At 44.2% G+C, this 27,074-nt stretch overlaps 1 protein-coding gene across 1 annotated transcript in view; it reads left to right on the top strand.

Annotated features, from left to right (window-relative positions):
- ITM2C (integral membrane protein 2C) overlaps positions 1 to 25,841 on the top strand; it is a 31,780-nt gene extending 5,939 nt beyond the window's left edge. The window contains exons 2-6 of the mRNA XM_015411309.1: positions 11,870 to 12,016; positions 14,422 to 14,610; positions 15,444 to 15,554; positions 21,184 to 21,334; positions 23,660 to 25,841. Of these exons, the coding sequence (XP_015266795.1) occupies positions 11,870 to 12,016; positions 14,422 to 14,610; positions 15,444 to 15,554; positions 21,184 to 21,334; positions 23,660 to 23,751 (690 nt within the window). The 3' untranslated portion in view covers positions 23,752 to 25,841. The remainder of the gene's footprint in view (positions 1 to 11,869; positions 12,017 to 14,421; positions 14,611 to 15,443; positions 15,555 to 21,183; positions 21,335 to 23,659) is intronic.
- Positions 25,842 to 27,074: the final 1,233 nt, after the last annotated feature.

Below are 27,074 nucleotides of genomic sequence, written 5' to 3'. Positions count from 1 at the left end.
GGCAGAAACGTAGAAAATTCCAGAAGGGCAGCTGTGATAGTCTGCTGCGGCCACAATAACAAGAGAATCTTAAAAGGAAATGAATTTATTGTGGCATAAACTTTTGTCAACCAGAACCACTTCATTACATACATTTTCTGTTTAGTTAGCAGATATATAGGTGAGGATGTAACCAGAAGAGGAATAAGCTAATAGAAGGTCATTTCCACATGTTTTTTTTTGCCCCCGGTTCAATGCTGTTAGGAGCTGTGGTGGCTCACGTGGTTAAGTCGCTGAACTGCAGGCTGTGGAAAGTCAGTAGTTCAGCAGTTCGAGACCCGAGTTGCCGCATGACGGAGTGAGCTCCCGTTTCTAGTTCCAGCTCCTGCCAACCAAGCAGTTCGAAAGCAAGAAATTGCAAGTAGATAAATAGGTACCACTTTGGTGGGAAAGTAACAGCGTTCCGTTCGCCTTGGTGTTTAGTCATGCCGGCCACATGACCACAGAAACATCTTTGGACAGCGCTGCCTCTTCGGCTTTGAAACGGAGATGAGCACCGCAACCCTAGAGTCGGACTCGACTGGCTTTCGAGCGAGGGAACCTTTACCTTTTATCAATGCTGTTGGGAAGTTGTTGTTGTTCTTGTTGTTTTTCCTGCTTCCTAACAGCATTAAATAACAGCACTTAAGGAGCTGCGGTGGATCAAGTGGTTAAGACGCTGAACTGCAGGCTGTGGAAGGTCGGTAGTTCAGCAGTTTGAGACTCGAGTGTGCCGCATGACAGAGTGAGCTCCCGTCTCTAGTTCCAGCTCCTGCCAACCTAGTAGGTTTGATGTGAAGATACTGATCTAAATTTGTTTCCAAGCCAGGCCCCTAGTTAGGATTTTTAAGCTTGGGGGGCATTTAAATTAAAATTTAAAAGGGTGTTTGTTTTTTAAGCCCTGAAGCCTAGCACTGTGGAGCTGGCCTCTTCTGGCGCTCGAGCTGGGCACCCAGGCGCAGGCAGAAGAGGAGGAGGAAGAGGTGCCCCGGCCCTGCCCGGCTGGCTTCTGAGCGCAGCCAAAAGTTCCCACCGGCCTCACCTCACCTGCTGGCCTGCCTGCCTGGTTGCCTTGCACCATCTCCTCATCGGGGAGGCCCATGCTGCAGCTGCTGCCAGCTTGGTACCCCCAGCCCCTCCCCATGATGCGGCCAGTCTCCAGCCCCGCAGCTTCACTCCGTCCTCCTCATTCTCCCAGTTCCCTCTTGTTTGGCCTTTCAAGCCCCCTTGGAGTCTACCTCACAGGAGGACACAGCGCGCATCAGCCCAGCCCCTCGGGAGTGCCATCTCCGCCACTGTGCACAGGAGCCAAGTTCGACCCGACGCCTGCCCGATTGCCTTTCAAGTCCCCCTAGAGTCTACCTTGCAGGGGGCAGCAGCCCAGCCCCTCGGGAGCGCCATCACCGCTGCTGCACATGGGAGTCAAGTTCTGCCCGAGTGGATGCAGCGCGCGGGGGGGGGGGCTTCCCCTGTGTAGGCAGCTCTTCGGGAGGGGAAGGCCCAGCCCAAAGGACGATCCCTGAGCCGGCCCCACCTCGCCTGCCTACCTGCCTGGCGCCACTTCCTCACCTTGGAACCCTGGAATGCCCAGAGAGTCAGGGGGGCCCTGGGCTATATAGGATGTCGTGGGGCCTTGGTAGGAAATCAGTGGGGTGAACCCCAGGATGCCCCACTGTAGCTGTGGGCCTGTTCCAAGCCTTTTAAGCGTCTGTTGCAAGGAAGGGGCAGCAATCTTGATTGTGCCTGATTAAGTTAGATTTTGGTTTAAAAATCTTTCTTGTTCTCTTCCTCTCTTGCTTTGGTATGCGTAAAATATGAGGCATCTGGTTTCTACACAACTTGTACAATGTGCTGTGGGTCGATAAAGAGAGAGGCTCAGCATGCAGCACTGGTGAAATCTGCAGGAGGTAGATAATATTATTGCTGTTAACTGCAGAGAGTGTTCAGGTTTCCCACAATGCTCTGGGTGCTCTGGCTTAAGCTCCCGCTTTACTGCTTTACCCGCTTCTTCACATCCCAGGCCTTCTAGCTTTTGCTTTTTTGCAAGTGGGTGCAGGGTCCCTACCTGAGGTCTGTGTATGACAGGCCTCATCATTTTATGACCACGAGTACGTTGACTAAGCAACAACTGTGTAATTCACACAAAGGTAAATAGGATTCTTTCCAAGGTAAGATCCATACATGGTTGGACAGTGTGTGTACAGGAGATTAATGATTACGATAGCACAGTACTCAACAATGCCTGGATCCCTCCCAAGCTTCAACTTAGGAATCAGTGTGTGCGGTGGCATTGCACACCTCCCCCCCCCCAAGAGTCCTTTGCCACTCGTATTAGATGATACTGGGTTAGATGAACCAGTGGTTTGATTTGGTGTAAGGCAGCTTCATGGGTTCTGTGACTGCTGCTGCTACTGCTTCTCCCACTGGACCATCCATTAATTGGGCTACAATCTCTTGCAGCACAGATGCATAACAACTGGCAGCCGTTCTAGCATATGCAGATAATGTGCCATCTTCCACATGCATGAGCCGGCTCTGTAGCAGATTTGTCACTTGTCCATATCCATTTATCTCACTCTTTGTCTTCTGCTGCAGTCCCAATAACAATCCTGTGAGCTAGGTTAGGCTGAGCAAGTGTGACCGGCTTAAGTTCCCCCCCAGTGAATGTCGTGGCTGAACAGGAATCCGAACCCAGGTTCCCCAGTCCTAGATTGTAACCACACCGACTCGCAGCTGTTGAAAAGCACACTTGACCTGGGTTTATTTTAGCGTTTTACAATAATCTGTGGTAGCTTCATCAAAAGGCGAAAATAACGTTGAATCATTTGTACCTGCCCACATCTTTTCTTCCCTCTGAGCTCCCATGTTGCCTTGCTGAAAATGGCCTGTTTTCTGGGCTTGGCCATGTGATGGAGTGGGAAATGCTGTTGCTGGGGGTTAGCCCATGTCTTCTTCCTCCTTGGCTGTTTTCCCTTCATCTTCCACCTTGAAGTAATGAAGAAAATTATGCAGATCTCAAGGCAGGAGAGAGCTAAGTAGCCGATGTGTATTGAATCCTCTTGTTCTGATTGCACATCCACACTAGAGTCGGCAGCACTCTGAGCATCCTGGCGCCTCTGTGGCACAGCAGCGAAGCTGCGCCTGAATTAGGAAAAGAGCTCTATGAGATGTTTTTGCAGGCTGTGCTGCCATGTGCCCCTTGAACAGGTGGTTGAGCTTTGTTTTGAAAGCACGTGGCTTCTCGTGTCATTTCCAGAGGCCATCAGATGTGTCATGGGACTGTTCTCAAGTCTCTTAATTGGAGCTGTGCGCCTGGTCCCAGATGTCTAACTCCAAGCAAAACAAAACAAAGAGAGTCATTGCCTTTGTTTTCCCCTGGAATGCTGCTCACATGGCATTGCACCAGCACACACACACACACACACACACACACACACACACACACCCGTTTATGTCCTGGCATTGAAAGATTGGTTGCCATGAAGACCGCATGTGGTATATTTTTTTCCCCATTCCATATCAAAGGTTTTAAAAACTATATGCAGCCAACGAAAGATGCTCGTTTTCTGTCGATGTTACAAAGCAGTGTGTTGGATCCAGACTAAGGGCACTTTGGGTCAGTGGAACAGAATGCTCCTGTCTCTCTGCCCTCATGTGCCCTGCTCTCCCTGAAATGTTGCTGCTGGTAACGGGACCCTCAGGATAGCGCACGGGAGGCAAAGTCTGCAGGAGAAAGAGGGAATGATTAGCAGAAAATGTAGCAGAAACCCATTTTTTCACTTGGTTCTGAGTGCCTGTGGTTACCATGGGGAGGATCCTGTGTTCAAGGGGTCCAGCTTACAGTCCAGTTCCTGCGTGTAAGCAGGAATTCTTGGGCGTCAGAGGGGGATGCAGGGGACCTAGTAAGAAATGGCTACAGATGCTTGGCTTAGAAGGAGAAAGGTGGACATTAGCTCCTTATATTCTTTTATGCCCCCTCCCCATTAGGTGCATTAGTAGAGCATCTTCTTTGCATGCAGGTGGCCCCGGGATCCATCTCTGGCATCTCCACTTAAAAAGCTTCCGGCAGTAAGTGATGTGAAAGACCTCTCTCTGGGGCACTGGAGGGCTGCTGCCAGTCAGAGTAGACAATACTAACCTTGCAAGACCAAGAGGGTCTGACTGTATCAGATGTGTTCACTTGGTTTCAGATATCAACCTAATGTATATCCTTTTTTTAAAAAAAAAAGTGAAGACACTCAGTTAATCGGTCCAGTCTTGTAGAAAGAATTTTTATTGGGAAAGATTTTTTTGTTTGGGCATACAGTAACTCCTGTAGCCAGGAGAAAGAAAACTATAGGGTGAATTTTACAGATCTGTTCTGCCAGCGGCCGCACTTTATTGTGGTGTGAGGAGCCCTCCCCTCTGCTGCATGAGGCAGGAGAGTCAGCAAAGACTCCGTTGTGCAGGAAATTGTAGATGCGTCTCCCACTTCAGAGATTCATCTGCATGTCTCTTAGTAGGCTTTCGGGCTGTTTCTTTCTAAGTACTTGTCACAGGTTTATTCTGTCCATCTTCCTAAGAAGCTCCCCAGGGATGCACGTGCGCGCACAGGTGCGTGTAATCATACAGTTACAAAATTGGCAATGGACTAAAGACCATCCATTCCAAACTCCTGCACTATGCAGGATGACTTAAATAATCCCTGACCAATAATCACCCATCCTCAGCTTAAACTCCTCCAAGGACAGAGAACCCACAACCTCCCTGAGTGACTTGCTTTGCGTCCCCACTGGGGAGAAAGGCGGGATAGAAATGAATGAATTAATGAATTAACTTTCTATTACTGGACTGCCATTATTGTTAAAAAGCTTTCCCTAATATCCTGCTGATATCTCCCCACCTGTTATTTACACACATTATTATGTGTCCTGTCCTTCGCTACCAGTTGGAATAAAGCCCATCCCTCTTCTAAAGGACAGCCTCCCTAAATGACAGGCGGTGGGTAGCCATGTTGGTCTGAAGCAGTAGAGCAAAGTTTGCCACTGGACTCAAACTTTGTTCTACAGCCTTTCAAAGAGTAATCCTATCCCTCCTCAACCTCCTCTTCAGCATGCTGAACTTTCCCAGTTTCCACAGCCTTTCCTTCGTAAGGCTTAGTCTCCAGGCCCCTAATCATCCTCCTTGCTCTCCTCTGCACCAACTCCAAGGTTTCTGTGCCCTTCCTATAATCAGTACCACATATGCAACTTTCAGTCCCCAAGGGGGTGGGGTATAATCCAAGACTTTCCGACACCTGCATATAAGCACATTTTCCTTGAGGTAATTTTTAATATTGCAGTCTCAGTACAATACATGTATGCTTTGGGAATCATCTATTGTGGTTGAAGAAAGAAACAAATAGAATTCTGAGGTCCTAGCAGAATAGCAATTGAGGAGGCTTCAGGGGAAAGTCATAAATTATGATGCTTTTCTCTGTAATGGAATGTCATCCTGCTGTAGAGGACAAAAATGTGATAGGCTTTGAAAGGCTGAATGTCCTTTACTGTCTTTTTTTTGGGGGGGGGGGATTGATCTTTGGGTGGTAGCAGCTGACAGATGAAACACTTATGGGAAGCTAAGCATGGGGGGAAGATTTTCTCTGACTGAAGTAGAGGAATTCTGGTGCGATTAAAATGGTTTGAATTTTCTTCCTCTTGTTTACCATTCACTGAAACATCCTATATCAGACCCTGTACAAATCTAAGAAGCAAATTAAATTGAGATCATGTTTATTTCCTGCTGGGTTATTCCTAGAAATTAGAGCTGTTGTTGTTTCTGAGTCTTTCTACATACAGGCCTCCACTTCGGGAATCTAATGTGGGGTAGTGGTTACCATGTTGGACCTGAGTTCAAATTCCATTGCTGCTGGTCAGTTGTTTCCTACCTCACAGATAGATAAGTGGGAAAGGAGAATCATGGGTGCTGCTATGAATTTGGTGGAAAGGTGGGATAAAAATATGAGAAGATTGGTCTCATTTGCATACATGCATATGAACACACTCATGTTCTTATTTATCTGTAGATGTAGCATTTTTTTCACTGTCTGGCCATGTTGATCTTGAGTCCCCTTAACACTTTTTTTCTGGTTCTCTTTTGTGCCCCCTGCGTCATGACCCACTACTGGCATTGCGAGAATGTTAGGCATTAAAGGGGGGGGGGGGGGAGGAGGCAGGAACACTGGAGAAAAATTTCTTATGACCAGGGAAGCCAATTCTGTCTGCATTTTCTTCCAAACCTTAAAGTCAGGCATTGTTCCTAGACGTGGGGGAAGCCCTACAAAAATACTGATAGGTTGGTTTGTTTAAACGTCCGCCTTGGTGTTTAGTCATGCCGGCCACATGACCACGGAAACGTCTTCGGACAGCGCTGGCTCTTCGGCTTTGAAACGGAGATGAGCACCGTAACCCTAGAGTCGGATTCGACTGGCTTTTGAGCAAGAGAACCTTTACCTTTAATATGGGCCAGATGTTCCCCTCTATCCTCTTCTTTTGAAACTAGGCCTTGCTTTTTTAGTGGCTCTCCGCTACACACGGCCATTCCTTCCTCTCCTCCATCTTCTGGCATAGACTGGTTACCTAAGCTGACCCCAGCCCCTCTTTTATGGACTGTTGTGTATCCCAGTATCCTCCTGTCTGCCAGCTGGGGTGGAACTGAAGTGCCTTTTGCCTGTGCTGATCTAGGGATCAGTGAGCCTTTTCTCCTTTCCTCCCCCCAGGCCCTCTGGCTGAGACTCTCGTCCCTGTCTTCGCTCATCTATGAAGTATTAGTTGTATCACACTTGGCCAGAAGCCACGCAGTCTACCGTCTTTGGTGAACTGTTATTTCTCTTCTGATAAACTGTTTTTCCCCTAGTGGTTTTTGGTTGTCTTTTAGTTGCTCATCTGTGTCTGGTGTCATTGCAATTTGTATTTTTAAAAACACTTATTATATACTTCATTTAAACCTCACTTTTGTCCCCAACAGGGACCCAAGGCAGCTTATGTCATTCTTCTGTCCTACAGTTTATCTTTATGTTAAGAGGCAGGATATTAACATTTAAGATAAATAAACACATACAATGTATACATTAGCTTTGTTGTGTTTTTCTGAACAGGTGTATCCTGAGCAAGGCCTCATAAAGGTTTGAGTGTTATTGAGAGGTGAGCCATCAGCACTGACCTTCAGTTTATTACTAGAATATATGCCCCGTGTTGTTATGTCGAATTAGTATTATATTGGCTATGCCTGCAGGCACTGGGAGAACAATTCAGTTTGCACACTAAATATCAGTTGCTTTTTGAAATGTGGCCTTTCCCCCCTGCAAGCAAGTCCAAGGCAGTGTACAAACCGAAACCAATAAAAACCACAATAACTCATAATTAAGTCATCTTTTTAAAATTACTTAACAGTCCAAGAATAAACAGCAACATGCTTTGTACTTGAAAAGCAAAACAAAAAATGAGAGGCCATGGCTCATTGGTAGAGCATCTGGTATGCATGCAGGAGGTCCCAGTTTCAATCCCCACCATTTCCTGTTAAAAGAATGAGGTAGTAGATAATATGAAAAACATTAGTCTGAGACCCTGGAGAGCCACTGCCGGTCAGAGTAGACATCAATGACTGGTAGGTAGGCTTTTACTATAAGACAGCAGATGAATAGTGATAAAATACCTTTGAACAGCAGGAACATTTTCATTTGCAGCAAAAATGGCAGGACAGTGAACTTCACTGGGAGGTTAGTCTATAGCAGTGGTACCACTACTGAAAAGGCCCTGCTCCAGTACACATAAACCCTTTCCCCCCAGGAACATGTGTTACATTGGCTGGGCTTTTCTATTCATAGTAGGGCAGTGTGTCATATGAAGCTGATGGAAAGGCACCTCTGGAAGCACTGTGGTCTGCCCATCTAGAAGAAAGCAGAGTTCAGGAACAGCAAACGTCATTCTTCAGGGAGAGGTCATCTAGCACAGGTGATCCCAGCTCTGCCAAGTCATACGAGCTGCTCATCACCATTACTTCTGCACTGCCTTGGTTCTGGACTAACTGTAGCGAAGGGAGCAAGAGGAAATCTAGAATAAGGCATACTGTTTTGAAGGATAATAGGAAAAAAGGAGGCCTGGATGTATCTAATTTGAATTTATATTGCCACGCCAGCTGTTTAGAATATGTTTCATTGTGACCTTAGGACAGAACGTGCTTTTTTGGACAAGATGACATGAGTGGGTGAACTGAGTTCCATGTTGGGAATATGGGAAGGGGACCATCCAGATGAAGTAAAGAGCAGCTCCTTGTTCCCCAGAGCCTTGAAGCTGTGGGGTTCTTACAAGTTTGAAAGTCCAAACAAGTCATCATTTCCCTCAGTACTTGACCTCCTAAAGGGGTGAAGTATTGAGGAAGGGGGGTTGGGTCATTTTGAACAATTGAAAAGATAGTAGCTTGAATCCAGGCACCGCCTTGCATAAACAGAATGCACATCAACTTCTTTAATGGGGTGGTCTCTAATTTCTCTGACTCTCCTGCACACACACAGCTGCAGCCCACCCTCTGGTGCTGCATCAGACACCCTTGTAGAAGATTTCTGACCCTCAGGAGTAGCTTTGGTGAGTGGAGGAGGCTGCAGCAGGACAGAGAAGTCTAAGGAGCCCTTTTCCTTGTAGAACTGTTAGGATATAAATCTCAGGTGTTTTTCACATAGGCTTGTGTCGTTTCCCTTTGTCGTTGCCAATACATCACAGCAATGGGGGATTCCACGTTGTGTGTCTCCTCACATTTTCTGTGCCCCAGTCCCCCAGCAGCAGCCCTTCCAACTCCCTGCTCAGGGACTTCTTCAGTTTTCTTTTTAAACCATGGTTTGAATATTGCTGTAACATTATGTCTTATCAAGATATTTAAATTCCCAGCTTTCATTTAAAAAATGAGCCTCTAGCTCTTTCATTGCAGAGATATAAGGGGAAAGGCACATCTCCACAATGAAAGGGAGTAAAGACTTTAAAAAAATGAAAGGTGGAAATCTAGAGACTCTGATAAACATTATAATGTTATAACAATATTAAATGCTTAGATGATATGGGAATGGTGGGAAATGGCTGCTGTAGAAACTTGGGCAGGGGAAATGGTACTGATGTGAGTAACGCACAGTGAGTTGTCCTGGGAAATCCATAAATCCCTGTCCACATGGATGCCACTCCTCCAGCTTTGCTGCAGACTTTGCCCAAACATTGCAGCAAAGCAGGCTTGAGAAATTCTGCAGGAAAGACACCCTGAGGGTTTTCTTTGGACTTTTTCTTATATCAATTACTTCTGAAACTTAAAATTAGTGTGTCAGTTACCAAATGTAATTCTCATATTGATAGCTTAAAATTGGTAATTGCTGAAGACTGGAGGGCCTGGAGGGAGCTGGTCCATGGGGTCGCAAAGAGTCGGACTCGACTGTGCGACTGAACAACAACAACAAACCCTGTTTTTTAACAGATTTTTTTAAACTCCAAGGAGGTCCTCCAGTGGGAGTTGGAATGATGACTGCAAGGGCGGAGGCAGTAAAAGTGTGGGGAAAACTACCATGTGGACACTCCATTGCCACTGCAAATACAGACAGAGACATTCGCAGTGGCAGTAAGAAGGATCTTGGAAAACCCTTGCCATGTAGCTTTAGCAAAATTTGTTAAGCAGTAGTCTGCTGTGGCTTGAATATTTGCAAGTAAGACATTATTTAACAGATGGGTAAATAAGTGGTAAAGTATTCAGAAATAAAGCAGAATTTGTTAATCAATAAAAATAGGATATAAGGTTGGATCCAAAGTTGCACTTCCACAATTGGAAGCCTATTGACTTTTGAGAGACAAAGAGTCACTGGAGACATACATATACACACAAGTGCACACACACATACACATACATAAAATTATTAAAACAACCCTGATGATCAATGGGGTGATTTTGGTTCTTAGAATAATTAGTAGTTTATTAAGCATGCTATTTTACTACAGCCTTCAGAACTTCAAGATTGTGATATATCTACAACAACAGACAAACCTGATGAAGAGTACGCAAACGGAATGATTACTTGAACGCTGTTGTTTGTCTTGAGTTGTTTCTCTTTGTAACAAGTGTATTACATTAGGACCTTGAGTCTAAGATAAGACTTTATTACTGGCTGTAAATATTACAATAGGATATACTGAATGTACTGTTGAGCTTCATGGTTAATGCTTAAGCTGTATTCTTGTTAATTACTTAAAAATTACACTAAAATTTATACTTAGCATATATAAAAAAGATACAAATTGTAAAATTATGCACGGTGATTTAGTGTTTTACTTAGCTTACATACACCGTGGTCCGGTTTGTTATAACTAGCATAGAATAAAGCATGAATATGTGATGTATATATGCAAGGAGCCAGGGTCACTTCGGTTTAATGGATATAGTGCTGAAATATTCATACTATTCTCGCTATTTTCTACAAGGAAGTTTTTTTAAAAAAAAACTGAGACAGCAATAATATTTGAATCAGCCATGGGTCAGGAACAGTTGTTGATGAAGATGCAGTTTTCTCCCTGACAAAATTCATTTTATCAATGGTTTGAAATCTTTTTAGTTCTTTATAAATTCTTGATATCTGTAACAGGTTGTGTTACCCTAACTTTGCAACATCGACTGACTGAGCTGAAATTAAGAATTAAAAACTGCAAAATTTTCAAATTGGCCAGATTGATTGCATGTGCACATGTGGTGTACAGTGGCTAAAAGACAGAGCTTCCCCTCAGGAACTCCCTCCTTTAAATTTTATTTCTGCCATGAATACCCTAGGCGTCCCTGGACAATCTTTCACAGCCTCAATTGTCTCATCTGCAAAATGGGGATTATAATTCTGATTTATTGTTGATGTAACATTTACAGAAATATAGTACATGTGAAGTATGTTGAACACTTGAAAGCACTGTACATATGTTAAGTGTTAATACTATCTTAGAGACAAAATGATCTGTATAGAAGCATTTGGAAAGACTTGCAACCATTTATTAAGCACACTAAGTGTTGGTATAAACAAAGCGTTCATTTTCCTTGTTATAGTGTGATACGTGCCATTGCTTCTGGTTTTAAAATTTTTAAAATCTACATTGTAAGTTCCTTGGAACATGTCTCTGTGTTTGTTTCCTTATATTCTTCTGTCAAGAATATTTATGATGAGACATAATTAGTAAACATAGGGTTACGTTTTCCATATGAAAAAGGTGGAAAATAACTGGGATTTCTCTTAGAGTGAGCAGTGCAGAGGAGGACAGTGCCACTGTTGTGGAATCTTACGAGATACAGCTCATTTTGCTGGGTTCAAAAAGTTGCATCTGCCTTAAGTTTCCCCCTTATAGCATTACAGGTATAGTGGCCTTATACTCCTTACACCTGCCTTGGTGATATTTGCTTTCATTGTGGCTTTTGAAGTTGCCATTGTTCAGTGGTAGACCATTTGGTTTGCAGGTCCTAGGTTTACACCTGGTGTTAACGGATCTCCACTAGAAACATTCCAATAGAAGGCATGGGAAAGACCAGACTTTCTGGAGAGCTACTGCTAACTGGAGTACACGATACTGAGCTAGTTAGACCAATGGTATTGCTTGGTCTATGACTGGTTCAGATGATCATGTGTTTTCAGGTTCCTTTGTTTGTTTAGCACAAAAAACCCAACCCTGAAACTGTGGCCCATTCCTCACGATAGGCAATGTTTTGAATAGGTTTCACTTTGTACAATCCTCTTGACAACTGTGTCTAACGGTGACAAATCATCATTTGTGTTGTAAACTTGTATTGCTCATTAAACAGTTTTGACTGACAGTCTTGTTTACTATAACAGGAGGAGCAGCCTTTGCCAGTGCAGAGCAGAAGGTCTTCTCTCAGCCGCATGTGCTACTTGACAATGAGCCTGATGTTGTTGCTCCTTGGCTTAATTTTGACATCCATGTATGTCTACAGATACTTCTCCATTACTGGCTCATCTCCGGTACGTATAGTACAGCACGGAAATTTTTCTTGTATTCTCTAGCTTCACATATCACCTTGCAACATCAGCCATTTTATCTCATCTTCCATCTCATCTTGTTTGTTTGGTATAAACTTGTGAAGGTGGCTTTTCAGTCGCCCTCTTTTAAAAGGGTATCTTAGAGCTGGAAAGGGGGCAAAAAGGGAAAGGCAAAAAGATCAAGGGATTGGAGCTTGTTTCCTATGAAGATAGACTACAGAGTTTCATACTTTTTAGTTTAGAAAAAAGATTAGAGGGTAAAGACAAATGGTACGGGTTTATAAAAATGGTACACAATGTAACAGAAATGGACAGAGAAATTTCTCCCCCTGTCCTATAATGCTGGAGTCACACAATGTAGTTGATGGGCAGTGGCTTTGGGATAGACAAAAAGAAGTACTAGCTTTTTTGTGAAACGCATAATGAACTTGTGGAAGTCCCTGCCATAGCGGTGGCCACTGGCTTAGAATTAGGGAATAGACAGACTTATGGAGGATTACGCTATAAGTGGCTATTCACTGTGATGGATATCTCTATGTCCTCCATGTTCAGACGCAGTGGACTTGAGACTTTGTGCTCACTTTTCTCCCATTTGTCTGAAATTTCATCAGTCATTGTGCATGTGTTTCCACTCTGCAGCCTAAAAACATGCTGAGATTTTTAATATACTGAATTCTCTGCCCAATATCAAGTTGTGCCACACTGTCATGAAACAGAACTATTTCAAAAGGAGAAATCTAATAGCTAGGGATGGGCATGAACAGGCTCACAAACCTTTGCTCGGAACAAATTTTGGCCAGTTCGTGGTTTACAAACTGAAGCCCAACTATGAATGTCTACAAGCTTTAAATGGGGAGTTTAAACTCCTGCTATCTGCTCCCTGCAAAAGCCACCAAAACAGCTGAGCAGCAGGAGCAGGCAGCTCCCGGCCACTCAGCTGTTTAGATCAGAAACAGCTGAGCCTTGGGGGCAGCCTGCTCCTGCAGCTCAGCTGTTTTGGGCTCTAAACAGCTGAGCCTGCTCCCACAGCACAGCTGTTTAAAGGGGCTTTCTTGGGCAGCCAACCCCTGGGGCTCACTGCCCAAGAACGTCCCTTTAAACAGCTGAACCACATGGAGCAAACAGCCCCAGGGGCTGGATGCCCAAGAAAACGGCTGAGCCATGTGGAACAGTTTGCTTCACCTGGCTCAGCTGTTTAAATGGGCTTTCTTGGGTTCAGCTTCAAGCCATTTAAACCACTGCTTTCTGCTCCCTGCGGAAAGCCACGTAGATTAGAAAGCAGTGGTTTAAATGGCTCGCAGCCCTTTAAACCAAACAGCTGAGCAGCAAAGCTGGGAGTGCAGAAAGCAGGGGTCCTGAACCCATACAAACTGGTTTGTTTTGCGAATCAACCTCCCAGTTCAGAGGCCACAAACGGAACTTCAAAAATGTGATTCATGCCCATCCCTACTAATAGCTATCAAGGCCCATATGAACTACTATCATTAAAGCCTCCATTTCCACCCTATTTAGAATTAGTCCAGGCTGTTGTGTGTGTGTGTGGGGGGGTTGTTTCGGGGGTTGTTTTCATGGGCCCATTTCACTGAGGACATTTAGCTTTGTTCCTTTGAACAAAGAGGAGGCAGATGGGCAAGACAGGCGAAGACAGTTCTCACAGACACATGTTTCACAGTGAAACCTCACTGTTACACAATGAAGAGAGGTGTTTCTGTCTTAGTGTGAGGAGGAAAATTGTTGCTGTTCACCCTTTTCCCTGGCCCTGAGAAATGGAAGAAGGAAGGTAATAACCAGTAACCGACTGCTGAACAGAATAAGGGAAGAGACTGGCACACCTGCATTGGGAGCATCTTTTAAATGCAGTTGCTGTCTTCTGCAGTGCTGCAAGAGAGGATGATGGGGACAAAGCAAGACTGAACTGGCCACCCTGCCCATTGCCCCACCAGCTCCAGTGGGTACCACCCACCACTGGCTGCCTGCATATAGTCAAGAGCAAGTCTAGAAGGCCAGTAGATGGTGGTCCTCAGTAGGACAAACTGTATAGCATTGTTTGTGATGTTTTGAGCAGTCTTCATTTCTCCACCTGCACTAATGTGCTGCAGGTAAGAAGAGTGTGGGCCTGTAGTGATCTTGTGACATCACTTTATGCTAGTTCCACCAGTCAGTGCCATAGCTGGTAGTGAGGGTGACTTCAGTACAGAAAGCCGGAGAAAAAAACCCTGATTTTCCACGAAGTGGTCCTTGTTGCTTCCCTCCTCCTCCATTTTAGTAGGCTGAGAGTGCTGCCATCTTGATGTGCTCTTAGACTGCTACAGAGCTTTTCCTTTAGCCCTTGCAAGAAATACTGAAGTGATGCACGTTTTGGAGGACCTTCTATTTCTTTTTTGCAGACCGACTCAGAAAATCTCTTCCACTGTGGAGTTATCTATCAAGACCATTACTACTCAGAGTTAAGGGAACAGCTGGAATTGCATGAGGATGTGAGGATTTACCTGGAGGAGGACTACGAACAGATCAACATTCCAATGCCCCACTTTGGTGAAAGTGATCCTGCAGATATTATCCATGATTTTCAGCGGGTAAGAAATTAGGAACGGGGCATGGATTTTGTGGTTGCTGCAGGCAAAGGGCTGGAATGTGAAGAGTGTAACACAAGCAACACAGGCTTGGAGCAGGGAATGGGGTGTGGGGGGGGAAGAAGTGCACTTCCTCTTTCCATGCTGCCAAGCAATGTTCTAAACCAAACGTGCATGCTGGGCTTGTGCAAGTTCTTTTTCTGATGTTACACCCAAGGTGCAGGAAGGGAAGGGTTGTTCATAGTGCTTTGTCTCCTTCCTAAGAACATCCAAAGCCATTTTTAGAATCTTGGTTCAAGTGTCACTGCGAGCAGCAGTTAAACTTCAGTTGTTGGTGGGGTTGCATGCAGAAATTGGATCCCACAATTAGAGAACCAAGATCCAGTTCACTGGGTTTTACAATTACAGGAGGCTGACTATAGACAGGTCAGAGTTAGGAGCCATCCTCCAGGCTAAGTGAAGATGGAAGAAAGCATTTTTGCAGCAGGACTGACTTGCTCCTCAGGTAGTAGTGCCCCTCCTGAGCATTCCATCAGAGGTGCAGGAGAACAAATCTGTGCAGCCCATTTTCTCCCCAAGGAAAGATGCCTGTGAAAGATTGTACTGGATAGATGCCTTCCAGCAAATCAAGTGCTAATACCCAGTTTTAGATGAAGTTTTTTTTTTAATGTAATGTGTAACCTAGTGGTAACACCTTAATATATGTCTGAAAGGTCTAGGCATGATAAAATCAAGTTCTCCTTTTTTTCTTTCCAAAACTGAATATACCTTTGCTGTGTTTTTCTACTTGAGTCCATGAGTCTGTTTTGAATCCATTCTATGTGTTTTTGTTTCAGGGACTGACAGCATATCATGACATAGCCCTTGATAAATGCTATGTCATTGAGTTGAACACCACTATCGTCATGCCGCCACAGAGCTTCTGGGAGCTTCTCATTAATATGAAGGTAGATGGGAAAATGCTTCTTATGTTTGTTCAAATATTTTTAAACAACATGTCAGCTCATGTGCCCTTTCCTGAAGCAGAAATGGCAATCCCAACAAGCCACAGTTTGCTTTGACATCGAGATTGACAAACTGTGGTCTTGTTTTCTTGCTCACAAGCCAAGATTCAGCCATGCTTTGGAATCCTGTTTTTTAGTCAAGACAGAAAACAACAGTTGGTCATGGTGTCCAAACTGGACGTCACAATAAATTGTGGTTAGTTGTACTTAGTAACATCCAAGCCATGCACAAAGGGAGTTGGTTGGGAAGGTGCAAGCCCAAAGACTTTCCAGGGTCATTCCCTTAACAAAATGATATGAGTCCCAATATATGGGTTGGATCCAGCCAGCCTTTTTACTCAGACAGTCAGTTTACCTCCACACTATAGCCCCTGTCTCTCATGGCTTGTTTGCATGTAGGCTCCAAATTCATAGCTTAGCTCTTTTTTGGTGGCCAAAGAGGAGGACTCCTTCCCTTTTCACCAGTAGAAAAGACAGTTGGGTTCAACCCAGTGGTTGGAAGGTGCACAGTATAGCAGCCTTACTGAGGCTATGCAGGCCTGGATGTGGAATACAGCAGGCTTCTTTTGAAATTATTCTGTCAATTCTGTACCAAAGATTCCAGCTTTGGAAACCAAATTCTACTTTCAAAATGTGTCAGGCAAGCTGTGCCATAGTCATACTGTCCCTGTATGGACTAACCATCAGAGGAGGGATCCCTTTCCCTGAAGGGGAAGGTATGTGAGTGTACAAAGCATAGCACAGAGAGATGGTGAGTGGGAATCTGCTGCAGATCTGTTGCCCATTTCCTGCTTAGTGTATTTGTGCTTCTGGAGTTATGTAGCAAGTACATGCCTCTAGCTCTTCATCAACTTTGTACAGGTGTCCACTGCTTATTTCCTAACCACCCTAAAACTGTCTCATCTTTCTGACACTCCTTAAATGTTGCAATATCCCATTATGGTGAATCCCATTAATTTATTTGATGATTTTTGTTTGATGCCAGACACTCTCTTCCAGCTGCCATACCAAGTTATTTTGACATGTGCTGCACATTACATTTCATTCTTTGATCATGTTTTCATCTGTGGATTTCTTTTTCCCAAAGAAGTGAACCAGAAGTGCATGATAAAGCAAAGCACATTATTGCTCCATGAAACAGACAGTGCTGACGATTTAAGAACTCTTAACACCATTCAAAGCTGTTAGTGTTGAATGCTGGTGGAATGTTTTGCAGAAGATAATTGGCCTCAACTCTATGAAGACATGCCAGTATTGAAGCTGAGCACTGGGGTCATTTTTAATTCCTATGTAATCTTTTATCAAACTAATGCTGTGTTTGCTCAGAGTAACACAGAGGTGGTAAACTTGCATCACTATGATTCCTGTTTATAGAACGTCTCTTTAGTTTTGATATAAAGTTATTGACTACTTCTACCATGCTACTGTTGTAGTTAAGTATATCACAGTAATGTCTTAATCTTCTGTTAAAAAATGTACCCAGTGCAGTACAAAAATGACCCGTTTGGATGAACACCTCTACCTTCTCTGCTTGATTGAGGTCCATAATACAGCCACATGTAAATTTGCCTCCAATTTACCCCAAAAGCCCAGTCAGATTGAGCAGCGCACTTAAAGGCAAGCATATGGGGAGAAAGCGCTGTTTTGCTCTAATAGCCCGGCACCAAAAACATCTGCCCCGGCCAAGCACAGTCAATCTTTGCCCTCGGAAGTCCCCGGTTAGAACCGACCAACTTGCGAGCCTGCCGTTGAGCATCTCGGTTCCAGCAACAGAACTGAAGCATCAGGTCCAATTGCCTGCCCATTCAGCTGAACGCTGCACATCAGAACCCCCGCCTAAGAAAGCCCGTTCCAAAGCCAAACATAAGGAGAAGCATTGTTCCAATTCCAAGATGCTCCCTGAATCAATTAACTCTTCGGTTCCAGCCAAGCTGTCTTTGGTTCCACTGGAACGGGGGGAAATCTTGCCACCATGAACGCTTTCTCCACATGCCTCCCTGACTCATTCATTCTCAGAGGGGGACATAGAGCCTGGCCAGGGCGCATTGGTGGTTCCAGCAGCTAGTCGGCCATCGTGTTGTCTTAAAGAGGGTTGTCTTAACCTGACGCTGATTTTTAATCTCTGCTTTTTCTATATACACTTTTACTTAAGTTACTAATGAACGAGAAGGTACTGGTCTCTTTCCTATACATCAGAGGCAAAATGCATCCAGATCCTCAGCCATTGTTAACATAATGCATGTTGCTTGTAATTGTACAGTCATTCTTTTTCTCTGCTTCTTCAGCGCAGATGGATCGATAGTATAACTTTTATAGAACTGTCTGCAAAGCCAGCTTGTAGACCGAGACAGCAGTATTCTGCAAGAGTGTATTGATTTAGCCTGCCTCGCTGACACAACAGCATAACACTGTGTTAATACCTTGTTCCCTTTGAGTTTTCTAATATCTCAGGAGGTAATTGTTGAGCTAGGAAGTGGGGAGGCTGTTTTCATTTTATATTGTTCTGCTGGGATCCCAGTTGGCTCTTGCTGTTTTTGGTCTGCATTGTATAGGTCGATTTTGTACAGGGGGAGGGAGGAGAGTGTCGGGTAAGCAGGTGACCCTGTGGTGGAGCTGGTGGTTGCCTACATGGCCTGTTAGCTTGAGTCTATGGAGTGAAGATCTGACATGGCACTATACAGTGAACCTTTCCAGCCTATTCACTCTGATTACTCAGATGGGTCAACATGACAGTGGATAATGTGCATAAGGTTATTGTGTACTGTGCGTTGAATGTAAAAGACAGCTATACGTGAAAGCTGTCATTAAATCCTTGAGCTTAAGAGGCTTGAAACAAGCTACCTGTACTACCCAAATAATGTTAGTAAGGAGCACTTGAGATGAGAAAGCTGTTCCTCTTCCTGTAAGGGAGCAATCCTAAACCTAGGCTCTGAAGCTCTTAGGAGAGCAGCTATCCATTCACTGCTAACTCGGGGCATTGATCTTCAATATGGGATTGTCTGTAGGAGTTTCAAAAAGCCCCCTGATCACAACTGGTGTCTCCTAAGCCATGCAGCCTGCATAGAAAGAGGAATGAGGAAGAACGGTTGCTGGGGTAAAGAGGAGCAGATAGTTGTAATGCACTATCTGAATGCGGCTGAAGGATGGGTATGTGGGAGGTTGCGGAGCAAAATGATCAGCGTGCAATGTTCCCTCTAAGCTGTGGAGTCTTGTGAGCAAAAATTCTACTTTGTGAGCTACTGGCATTAAAGTTGTGAGCAGCTGATTTGGCTGCTGCATAAATTAGTTTGCTCTCGAGCCATCCTTCTTGAGCTATGAAAAAAATGTGTGAGCTGGAGGCTAAAAAAATATGAGCTAGCTCACACTAACTCAGCTTAGAGGGAACACTGGTGTGGACCAACCAGTCAGAAGGAGCAGCGCATGCCAAGGGGCTGAGTCTGTTGGTGGAAAACCTCTACTGTTGTCACTTCCGCACTGTCATTTTTGTCACTTGTTTGTCCCTATTGCTTCAGGGATTCCCCCCCGCAAATGTGTTTTTCTCTTTCTAGTGGTCCCAGAGGGAGCAAAACACATGTGGAAAAGGGGAGGGGGGAAGACCCAAAGCAATAGGGACAAAAGAGTGACAAAAATGACATTGCGGAAGGGATCATGTGTCTGGGACTTCTTCCTGTGCTGTCTGGTATCTAACCCCATGCAGGACTTGAACTGGGGCATCTGTAGGTGGTCTGCCTGTTTGTTCCCACTCTGTTAATCCTGTCTCTGCAGTTGCCCTTGGCCTAGCATGTGTATCAGACAGTCCTGAACTCCTTGGAGGAAGGGCAGGATTGAAATGTACTAAATAATGACATGATAAATATGTCTGTTTTTGACACCAGGGCCCCTGGGGGGGGTGTGATATGTCTTCTTCCTGTGCAGGCCCATTTGGGTGTTAAGGGGACTGCTTAGGAATTTGTGAGGTGCAGATTCCAGCCACGCCTCTTCCTTCTCTCCAGTTCCTGGCCAAAAGTTAAGCATTGCCTTCTTGCCGTCCTCCCACTCGGTGGGACCACATCTCATGTTTTCCACATAGCTGCTTTCCCCCCTCAGAGCTGTTTGGGGCCAGGAATGCATACGTGGCCTGTGCAGTTGTGTGTTCTGTTGTTACTGCCCAAGCATCTTCATCCCCCTTGCCCTGGCTCCTCAGCTCCCCCTTCCCTTCTCAAGACGTGACTCTCGGGTAGGAGAGATCTTGGGTTGTGGAGGCTTGTGGGTATTGTAGTTCACATGGCCATGGTTCCATCCCATGTGTCTGCCTGTCAAAAGGGGAACCTGATTGCAGGAAGCGAGTTAAGCCCATGTGTGCAGAGCTGTTTGATGTGTGTTCATTCTATGTCTCACCATGCTCAGTCTTACAGTGGAAGGTGCTTTTTCCTTCATGCGTTGTTCTCTGAGTGTGGGTGGTGCCTGGATGACATCTGAGAGACATTTTAGCATCGGCATGCATTGGTTGGCAGCTTCCATATGCAGCCGATCTGGCATCAATGTTAGGGTACTGGCGGCAGGGTGACTGTGACTCTGGTGCAGTTGTTGTACTCTTGCCTCCTTAGAGTTGGGTCTGTTTTGTAAATATTTTCCCTCTGCTGGGAGGGTATAGGATATGGACTAAGTATAAAATGGGATGTAATAGAGAGAAGAAACAAAACTTTATACAGTTCTGCTTAGAGCCTCTCACTTCCCGTTTGAAGACCCAGGAGACAAAATGTATAATTTAGCTCTGCAATGACAAAATACATTTCAAAGACAAATTTCTCTAAGAATTCTCACTACAGCACTGCAACATTTCCTGTTATTTTTATTAAGGTGATAGCACTCATATATGTGGTATATAGTAACAAAAGTAGAAGATGGGCCTGTGCCTCAGAAAACTTACTAAATTGGGGTAGAGAGAATGGCAACCACACTGATGAGTCAATGAAGAATGGCAGAAGGGGAGGACCACTCTGGGTCTAACCTTGTCTGTTCTTTCAAGTTAAAAAGATCAGGTATGTCAATTTGAGAGGAATTTTCCAATGTTAGCTTGCATTGAAAATAATGCCCAACAATCATTTATACCACTAAATTCAGGTATCCTGCTACTGTCCACTGGTTTTGCAATGTAATTCTTGGGTAATGAAGATAAATGGCGGGGTATAAATCCAATCTCCTCCTCCTTCTTTGCACGTTTTGGGACCAATGTTCCCTCTAAGCTGTGGAGTCTTGTGAGCAAAAATCATACTTTGTGAGCTCCTGGCATTAAAGTTGTGAGTGAGCGATTTGGCTGCTGCATAAATTAGTTTGCTCTGGAGCCATCCTTCCCTAGCTAAGGCAAAAATGTGTGAGCCGGAGGCTTAAAAATTGTGAGCTAGCTCACACTAACAGCTTAGAGGGAACACTGCTTGGGACTCTAGTAAATTATTTCAGAAGAGTGAAATTCCTGGCCATGTGGCACTCTTAAGAAATGGAAAATTTGTTTTTCTGACATTGAAATGCCTTCGATTTATCTTGATGAACTGGAAATTCTCAGGGTTCTGTGCATTTAATTCTGTGATTTCAGAAAGGGGTGTATCTGCCGCAGACCTACATAATCCAGGAGGAGATGATAGTCACGGAGCACGTCACTGACATGGACCAGCTTGGCTCCTTTATTTATCATCTGTGCCATGGCAAAGAGACATATAGGCTGAAGCGTAGAACTTCAAGGAGACGTAAGGACACATGTTGCTTTGCTTTATTTGTGTGTTTTGCTGCTGAATGATGCTATGGATTGAGAGACGCTTCTCCCTTATTTCAATACCACAATTGACTTCTGTGCTTTTGCAGAAGATGATAGTTTTGGAAGAAATGACAGATTTGGAAGGATGACAGTTTGGAAGAAATGTCACCCAATGGTGCAATTTTTTACAATGGCCTCTACTCAAGTGTCCATTCAGTGCCACATTTTAAAAAATTGGTAATAGGAGCCTCCAAATGGAATATTATTATAGTGGTTATTTTGTTATATGTTGCCACCTTAAAAAAAAAAAAAAAGCAATATTGCCCTGGTAAGGTGAATTCACCAGTTAAGTCTGGGGACCCTAGCCTTGTTAACCCTTTAAGCGCTTTTGGAATCTTGAGGACAGGTAGTGGGCACAACAACAAAATGGTGCCTGGGGGGGGGGGACCAGTCATAGATGGCTGCTACAGGGGCTGGGTCTAATAAAAAACATTAGGAAGTTCAGCACCAAGAATCCTTCTGTGATGGAGGCAACATTCCAAATGAGTGCTCCCTGCAAATGCAGATGCCTTCTGGGCTCTTCTGAACTACCTCCTACTCCATTGAGGTGGGGGAAAGCCAAGACTGGCTCTTTACTTTGGGGAAGAAGTACTTGGAATAAGCAGGTAGTTATGCCAGGAAACATATTGACAAGCACCATGTTGAGGTCACTGAATTAAGGCAGTCTTTTTTTTAATGGTAGATACTGAGAAATTGAAGACATCTAGGGAAATGATCATGCTAAACCCCTGCAATTGCCTTATACAGCATCAGACCATTGGACCAACTAGGCCAGTGTTGCCTACTCTGACCCCCAGGGGTCTCCTAGTTGCATGCAGAGATTTTTTTCTAGCCTTTCTAATGGGAACCAGGTGAGACTGTACATGGGGCCCACTGCATGCCAAGCATGATGTTTGTCACTGAATACAGCCCTGCCAACTGAGCATAGTCTATCAGGAAGTTCTCAAAAAACCAGCAACCCTGTTTAAATTGATTGGGAGTTCTTTGCTGTTGCAAAGTTCCCATTCAGTGTGGTAGGCTTTGTGTATGAGGAGGACCTCCCAGTGAATTGCACTTTACTGCTATAACAGTTGCCCTGCCAGAACCTCCCTTCTGAGCTAAGGCAGTCCAGTGATGTGGATGACTGATGGCTGATGCTTCACTAAATATGCCTCCTGGACTTGATACTCGGCTTGTAGAGATTTCATTCTCTAGTTAGCACTGCAAAGTTTTGTTTTTTACGGTTTCTTTTGGTGAGATAGTGAGTTGTCCTCCAGTCTTTCTAGCCAATGCTGAGATTTTTTTTAAAAGTTCAGAAAATCTGCTTACTTGGTTCTGACCAGGTTGAATATTTCATCTGCTGTTAACCTCTGTACCGTGCTAGGAACCCTGGGATTATATAAAGATTTTGCTAGCAAGTGAAAGAATTGGTATGTATTGTCAAAATGCTGCAACTGTTTATTACACAAGCTGCAGTGCCTGAGCAAAACAATTAATACTGAATCGGCAAAAAAGATCAAGTAAAGAAGAATAAAAAGCTGACTGCAGTTTGATGTAGTCTCTATCATCAGTTTTGAACTTCAGTGCACTGCACTTTTTGACTCACGCTGATTTGTAGAGGGTAATTGTTTCTTCTTCTCTGTAGCTCCCATCCACTGCCCATTATTTCCCACTGGATGGCTCAAAAGGATCCTTGTTCATCGAAAACTAAGTATGGAAATAGTTGGCAAACTGCCATCAGTGCTGACTGAAGGCAGCGATTTGCAAGACATTTTCATTCCCACTTTTAGATGAATAAGGAACCTGCTAAGCCAATGGTAGGAAATGGTGGGTGATGGATGAGAAACCCCCAGAGTAGGAGAAAGAGGAATAATTGCCCTCTGCAAATCCATACCAATACAGGTCTGACACATTGTCTCCATCAGCAACTTCCCCACTCAGTGTTAAAATTCTTTTAACTTTTTATTATTCATTTGCTTGATCTTTTAAAAGCTTTTTTGAATGGCACAAGGTTGACATTATTTATTGTTACTAGGACAGTACTTCCATATGTTGTAACCTCCTTTTGCTGATGCAGATTGTTTTGGTTGGAGAACAGATTTTGAGATTTGTGTTTTTATAAAATGCAATAAGTTGGTTGTATTGCATTGCCTGGTGCATCTGGAACGTTTTCATATTTTTGTTTCCAGATGCTTGAACTGGCCATATTTCTTCTTCTTAAAACATTTCATGTGACAACAAAGTTAACCTGGATTTTCTTTCTGGTCCCATTTTCCAGATATCCATCGACGTGCAGCAGAGAACTGTCATCACATTCGCCATTTTGAAAACACCTTTGTGGTTGACACTGCAATTTGTCAGAAGCTGTGAGAACCACTTGCCAGATGTAACCTTGCTGGGCTTTGCTTGTACTCATCCATGCAGGCTTTCTTTTCTGGAGAGAGAATTTGGCTTATTTTTCGTCTTGCTCCCATTGCTTGTGCATTACTAACTTCTCAGGTCACATGTTATCGAACACTGATCTTTGGTGTCTCTATATTGCATTTGCTTCTTAGATTTTGCTTAAATTTCACAGTTACCCCAAAATGTGACTGGGGAGGGAAGGGGAAGGTTCCTTGTGAAAATTGGTCCAGTAGTCTCTTCTGGGAGTGTGCAGCATTCTCTGAGACATCTAAGTATGGAACCACAGAAGACTCTTAATACGAATGGTTGGCCATTTGTTAACTTCGGGGAGAAAGAAGTTAAGTGACAGTGGAAACTTCTGAATGCATTTAGCTTTCCAGGGCCATTATTTTGTTGTGTTACCTCAGTGTGGAGATCCCTTTCCTCTGTCTCAACCTGTTGTTAACAGAAAATTCACCATAAAATTGCTTCTCTGAAAAGGAGTGAAAGATGCACTAGAAAGACTTTTGGCAGCCCACTGTAGAAGTTCACAGACCTGTGAGCCTGGTTTATTCTAGGTATATTGTTCTGCAAGGCAGAATATGTGGCTTTTGTTGTACTAGCTTGCAATTAAGGATGTCATTTGTCTGCAGTAGCCACAGCCCCAAGATGCAAGGTACGTGTGCTTGTGATAATCCAGGTTTGTTCTGGAAGCTGTTGCTGGCAAAGGGATCTTAAAGCTGGCTCCTTTCCTCCTAGCAGTCTGTGAAGACAGTCCTGATCTTGAGCATGTGAACCTTGAATCTCAGTATCATCCCTGTTGGCTCTATGCATTAAGTTCCCTAGGGAACGTAATGGGGTCCGTGAGGGTCTAATAGAGAAAAAGACCTGGAGCCTAACAAAAACAAAGGAAGGGTGGCAAACCAGCTGCGTGCAGTTAATTAGCCAATGTCTGATGATGTCCTTGTGCTGAATGATGCACCATTTTTGCACTTTTACTGCACTTCCAGTACAGGTTAATGGGCCAAAATGGACTAGTTTGATAATCTGACTCTTCTAGGTTTGCTACCTAGCCGACGTGCCTCTGTTTGTAGCACACATGATAACATAAGGAGCTGTGCTTTCTTTAGCGCGATCTAGTCCAGCATTCTCCTTTGCGGTAGTTTTTAAGTGGATCAAGCACGGCCTTTGTCGCGGCTGTGGACACATACTCAGTTCTGTGCCCCTTTATTTGCAGGTGAAACATGGACTGTTTCTCATTTTACTTTTGAAGAGATGAGTACTAAACAGTTGTTTTATCAGCCAAAAGCTTGGACCAACTGTTTGGCTTATTTGAAAGTTTGGGGGCAGTATTTCAGAAAGCTGTTTAGCATTCAGTGGCTGAAGGTGATGGGAGGCTGCAGTGACAATAGTCAGCTTGACACTTGTCTCTCTCATTCTCCCTGCCCAAGGGCAGCTTGGGATAGTCGGGGAAGTGATGAGGGGGTCCCCCTGTGAAATCTGACAAACATGAGCGATAACCATCACTACTTGGCTAGAGTCTTCATGCTGCATCATCAGACTTCAGTGTTTGGCCTGGACTGTATTCCCTACACATAAAAATCAGCTGCACACTCAGGAGGAAAGAATAGCTCCCTGTTTCTCTTCACACTTTACCCCAGTTAAATCTCTAAACATGAGAATTTGAACAGATCGTGATCAAGATGCCTAGAATCCTGTGCTTTTAGCAAGAATTTACAACTGTTGCCATGCAGTAATGCACTGACACAGTTACCTTAACAGAACCTTAGGTGGTTTTGGTTCCAGATTAATTTTGGCAGGAGCCAAGGAATGGCAGCTGAGATGCATGTAACATGGAGGCCTCCAGCTGAGTAGAGTGCAGGGGATGTGAGATGCATCGAACAGAACACACCTAGGCATTCCTTAGCATGCCTTGCAGATACATGGGACCTTCAAAAACAGGTGATGTGTCTTTTCTTTTTGCTGTTGGCAGTTGAGGATATGAACTCCATACTGGTCCCATTGAGTTGTGAGAGATCTCCATTGGGTGGCCTTGGGCCAGTCACTCTCTCAGCTTAACCTACAGCACAAGGTTGTTGTGGGGATAAAATGAAGGAGAGGAGAATGATGTAAGCCACTAAGTCCCCATTGGGTAGAAAGGTGGGGTAAAAGATGAGGTGAAAAAATTGAAAATCGATTTTCTTTGTTTGACAGCATATCTAGTTGATCTCTACTCATTCAGAAAAGCGTGGCACTTTAGAAAGGAAGAGAAAAAGCTAAATGCCTGTGTGTACAATCATAAATGCAACGGAGCTAAATTTTAAACGTAATTGAGACAACTTTGTAGTATAAACAGGGTTTTCTGGGGGGTGGGGAGAAGGAGAGAGGAGAAGCAGTATACATACTGGTCTGCTATATGACAAAGGTAGGGTGGGCTTCCCCAACTCAAATGAATCTCTGCATTAAGCGCCAGATTGCCTTTGAATTGTTGTAATGTGGGAGCTGAGAGCAGAACTAGCCCTAAACACCCTTCCTTGGGCAGAGTCTCATTGCTCTCTTCCTGTTGGCTTAGGCTCTGGGGTGTGCCTGGGTCACACCTTAGGATGGAGCCTCCTCCAGAGTATGGTTTAGGTGGCAGGGATGGTTTACGGTAGTGCAAGGAAATAGCACGTCCTATGCTTAGCAATAATTGCTTCAGACTGGTAGGTTTGCTTATTGCATTTGCTTCTGTACCAATCCATGCCTTCAGCTCGGAAACACAACCTTTTTTTTTGTTTTTTGTTCTGCATGTTCTTAAATTGGTCATGAATCTTCAGTTTCTGTAAAACCTGAATCACGAAGACAACTAAAGTTGATTCAGTGAGTCAGAACATCAGTACTCGGGGTGGGTGGGGGGGGAGGACCCTTAACTGCTTTATATATTTTGTCTGTTTTAAAAAAAACTTACCTTTTTTGGAGGGGGGGAATGAAAATTAAATATTTTACTTCTGGTTTAAAGTGTCTGTCTCTTCATTTGTGTTTTATGTAGATAATCTATAAATATATCGTTTCTAAGAAATTCTAATTTGATATCTGGGGCAACATTTTTTTCAGTAACGATCATTTTTCTCTCTCAGTTATAGAGGTTGTGAGTAATGTTAATTCTGATGTCCTGGATCCTTTACTCCGCTGCAGGTGCTCATCTCCTCTGCCTCTAGCACCTCTGTATGAGTTAAGGTATCCTTGAAAAAGGTGGATCAGGGGCAGAGGAAGCAAGCACCTGTGGCAGAGGTAAGCATCCACAGCGACCAAAGAGAAGCATGAGGGGAACA

This window comes from Gekko japonicus, unplaced genomic scaffold (genome assembly GCF_001447785.1).
Source record: "Gekko japonicus isolate JY-2015 unplaced genomic scaffold, Gekko_japonicus_V1.1 scaffold433, whole genome shotgun sequence".
NCBI lineage: Eukaryota > Metazoa > Chordata > Lepidosauria > Squamata > Gekkonidae > Gekko > Gekko japonicus.
Note: the sequence above shows the minus strand (reverse complement) of the source record. Positions and strands in the feature narration are given on the sequence as shown.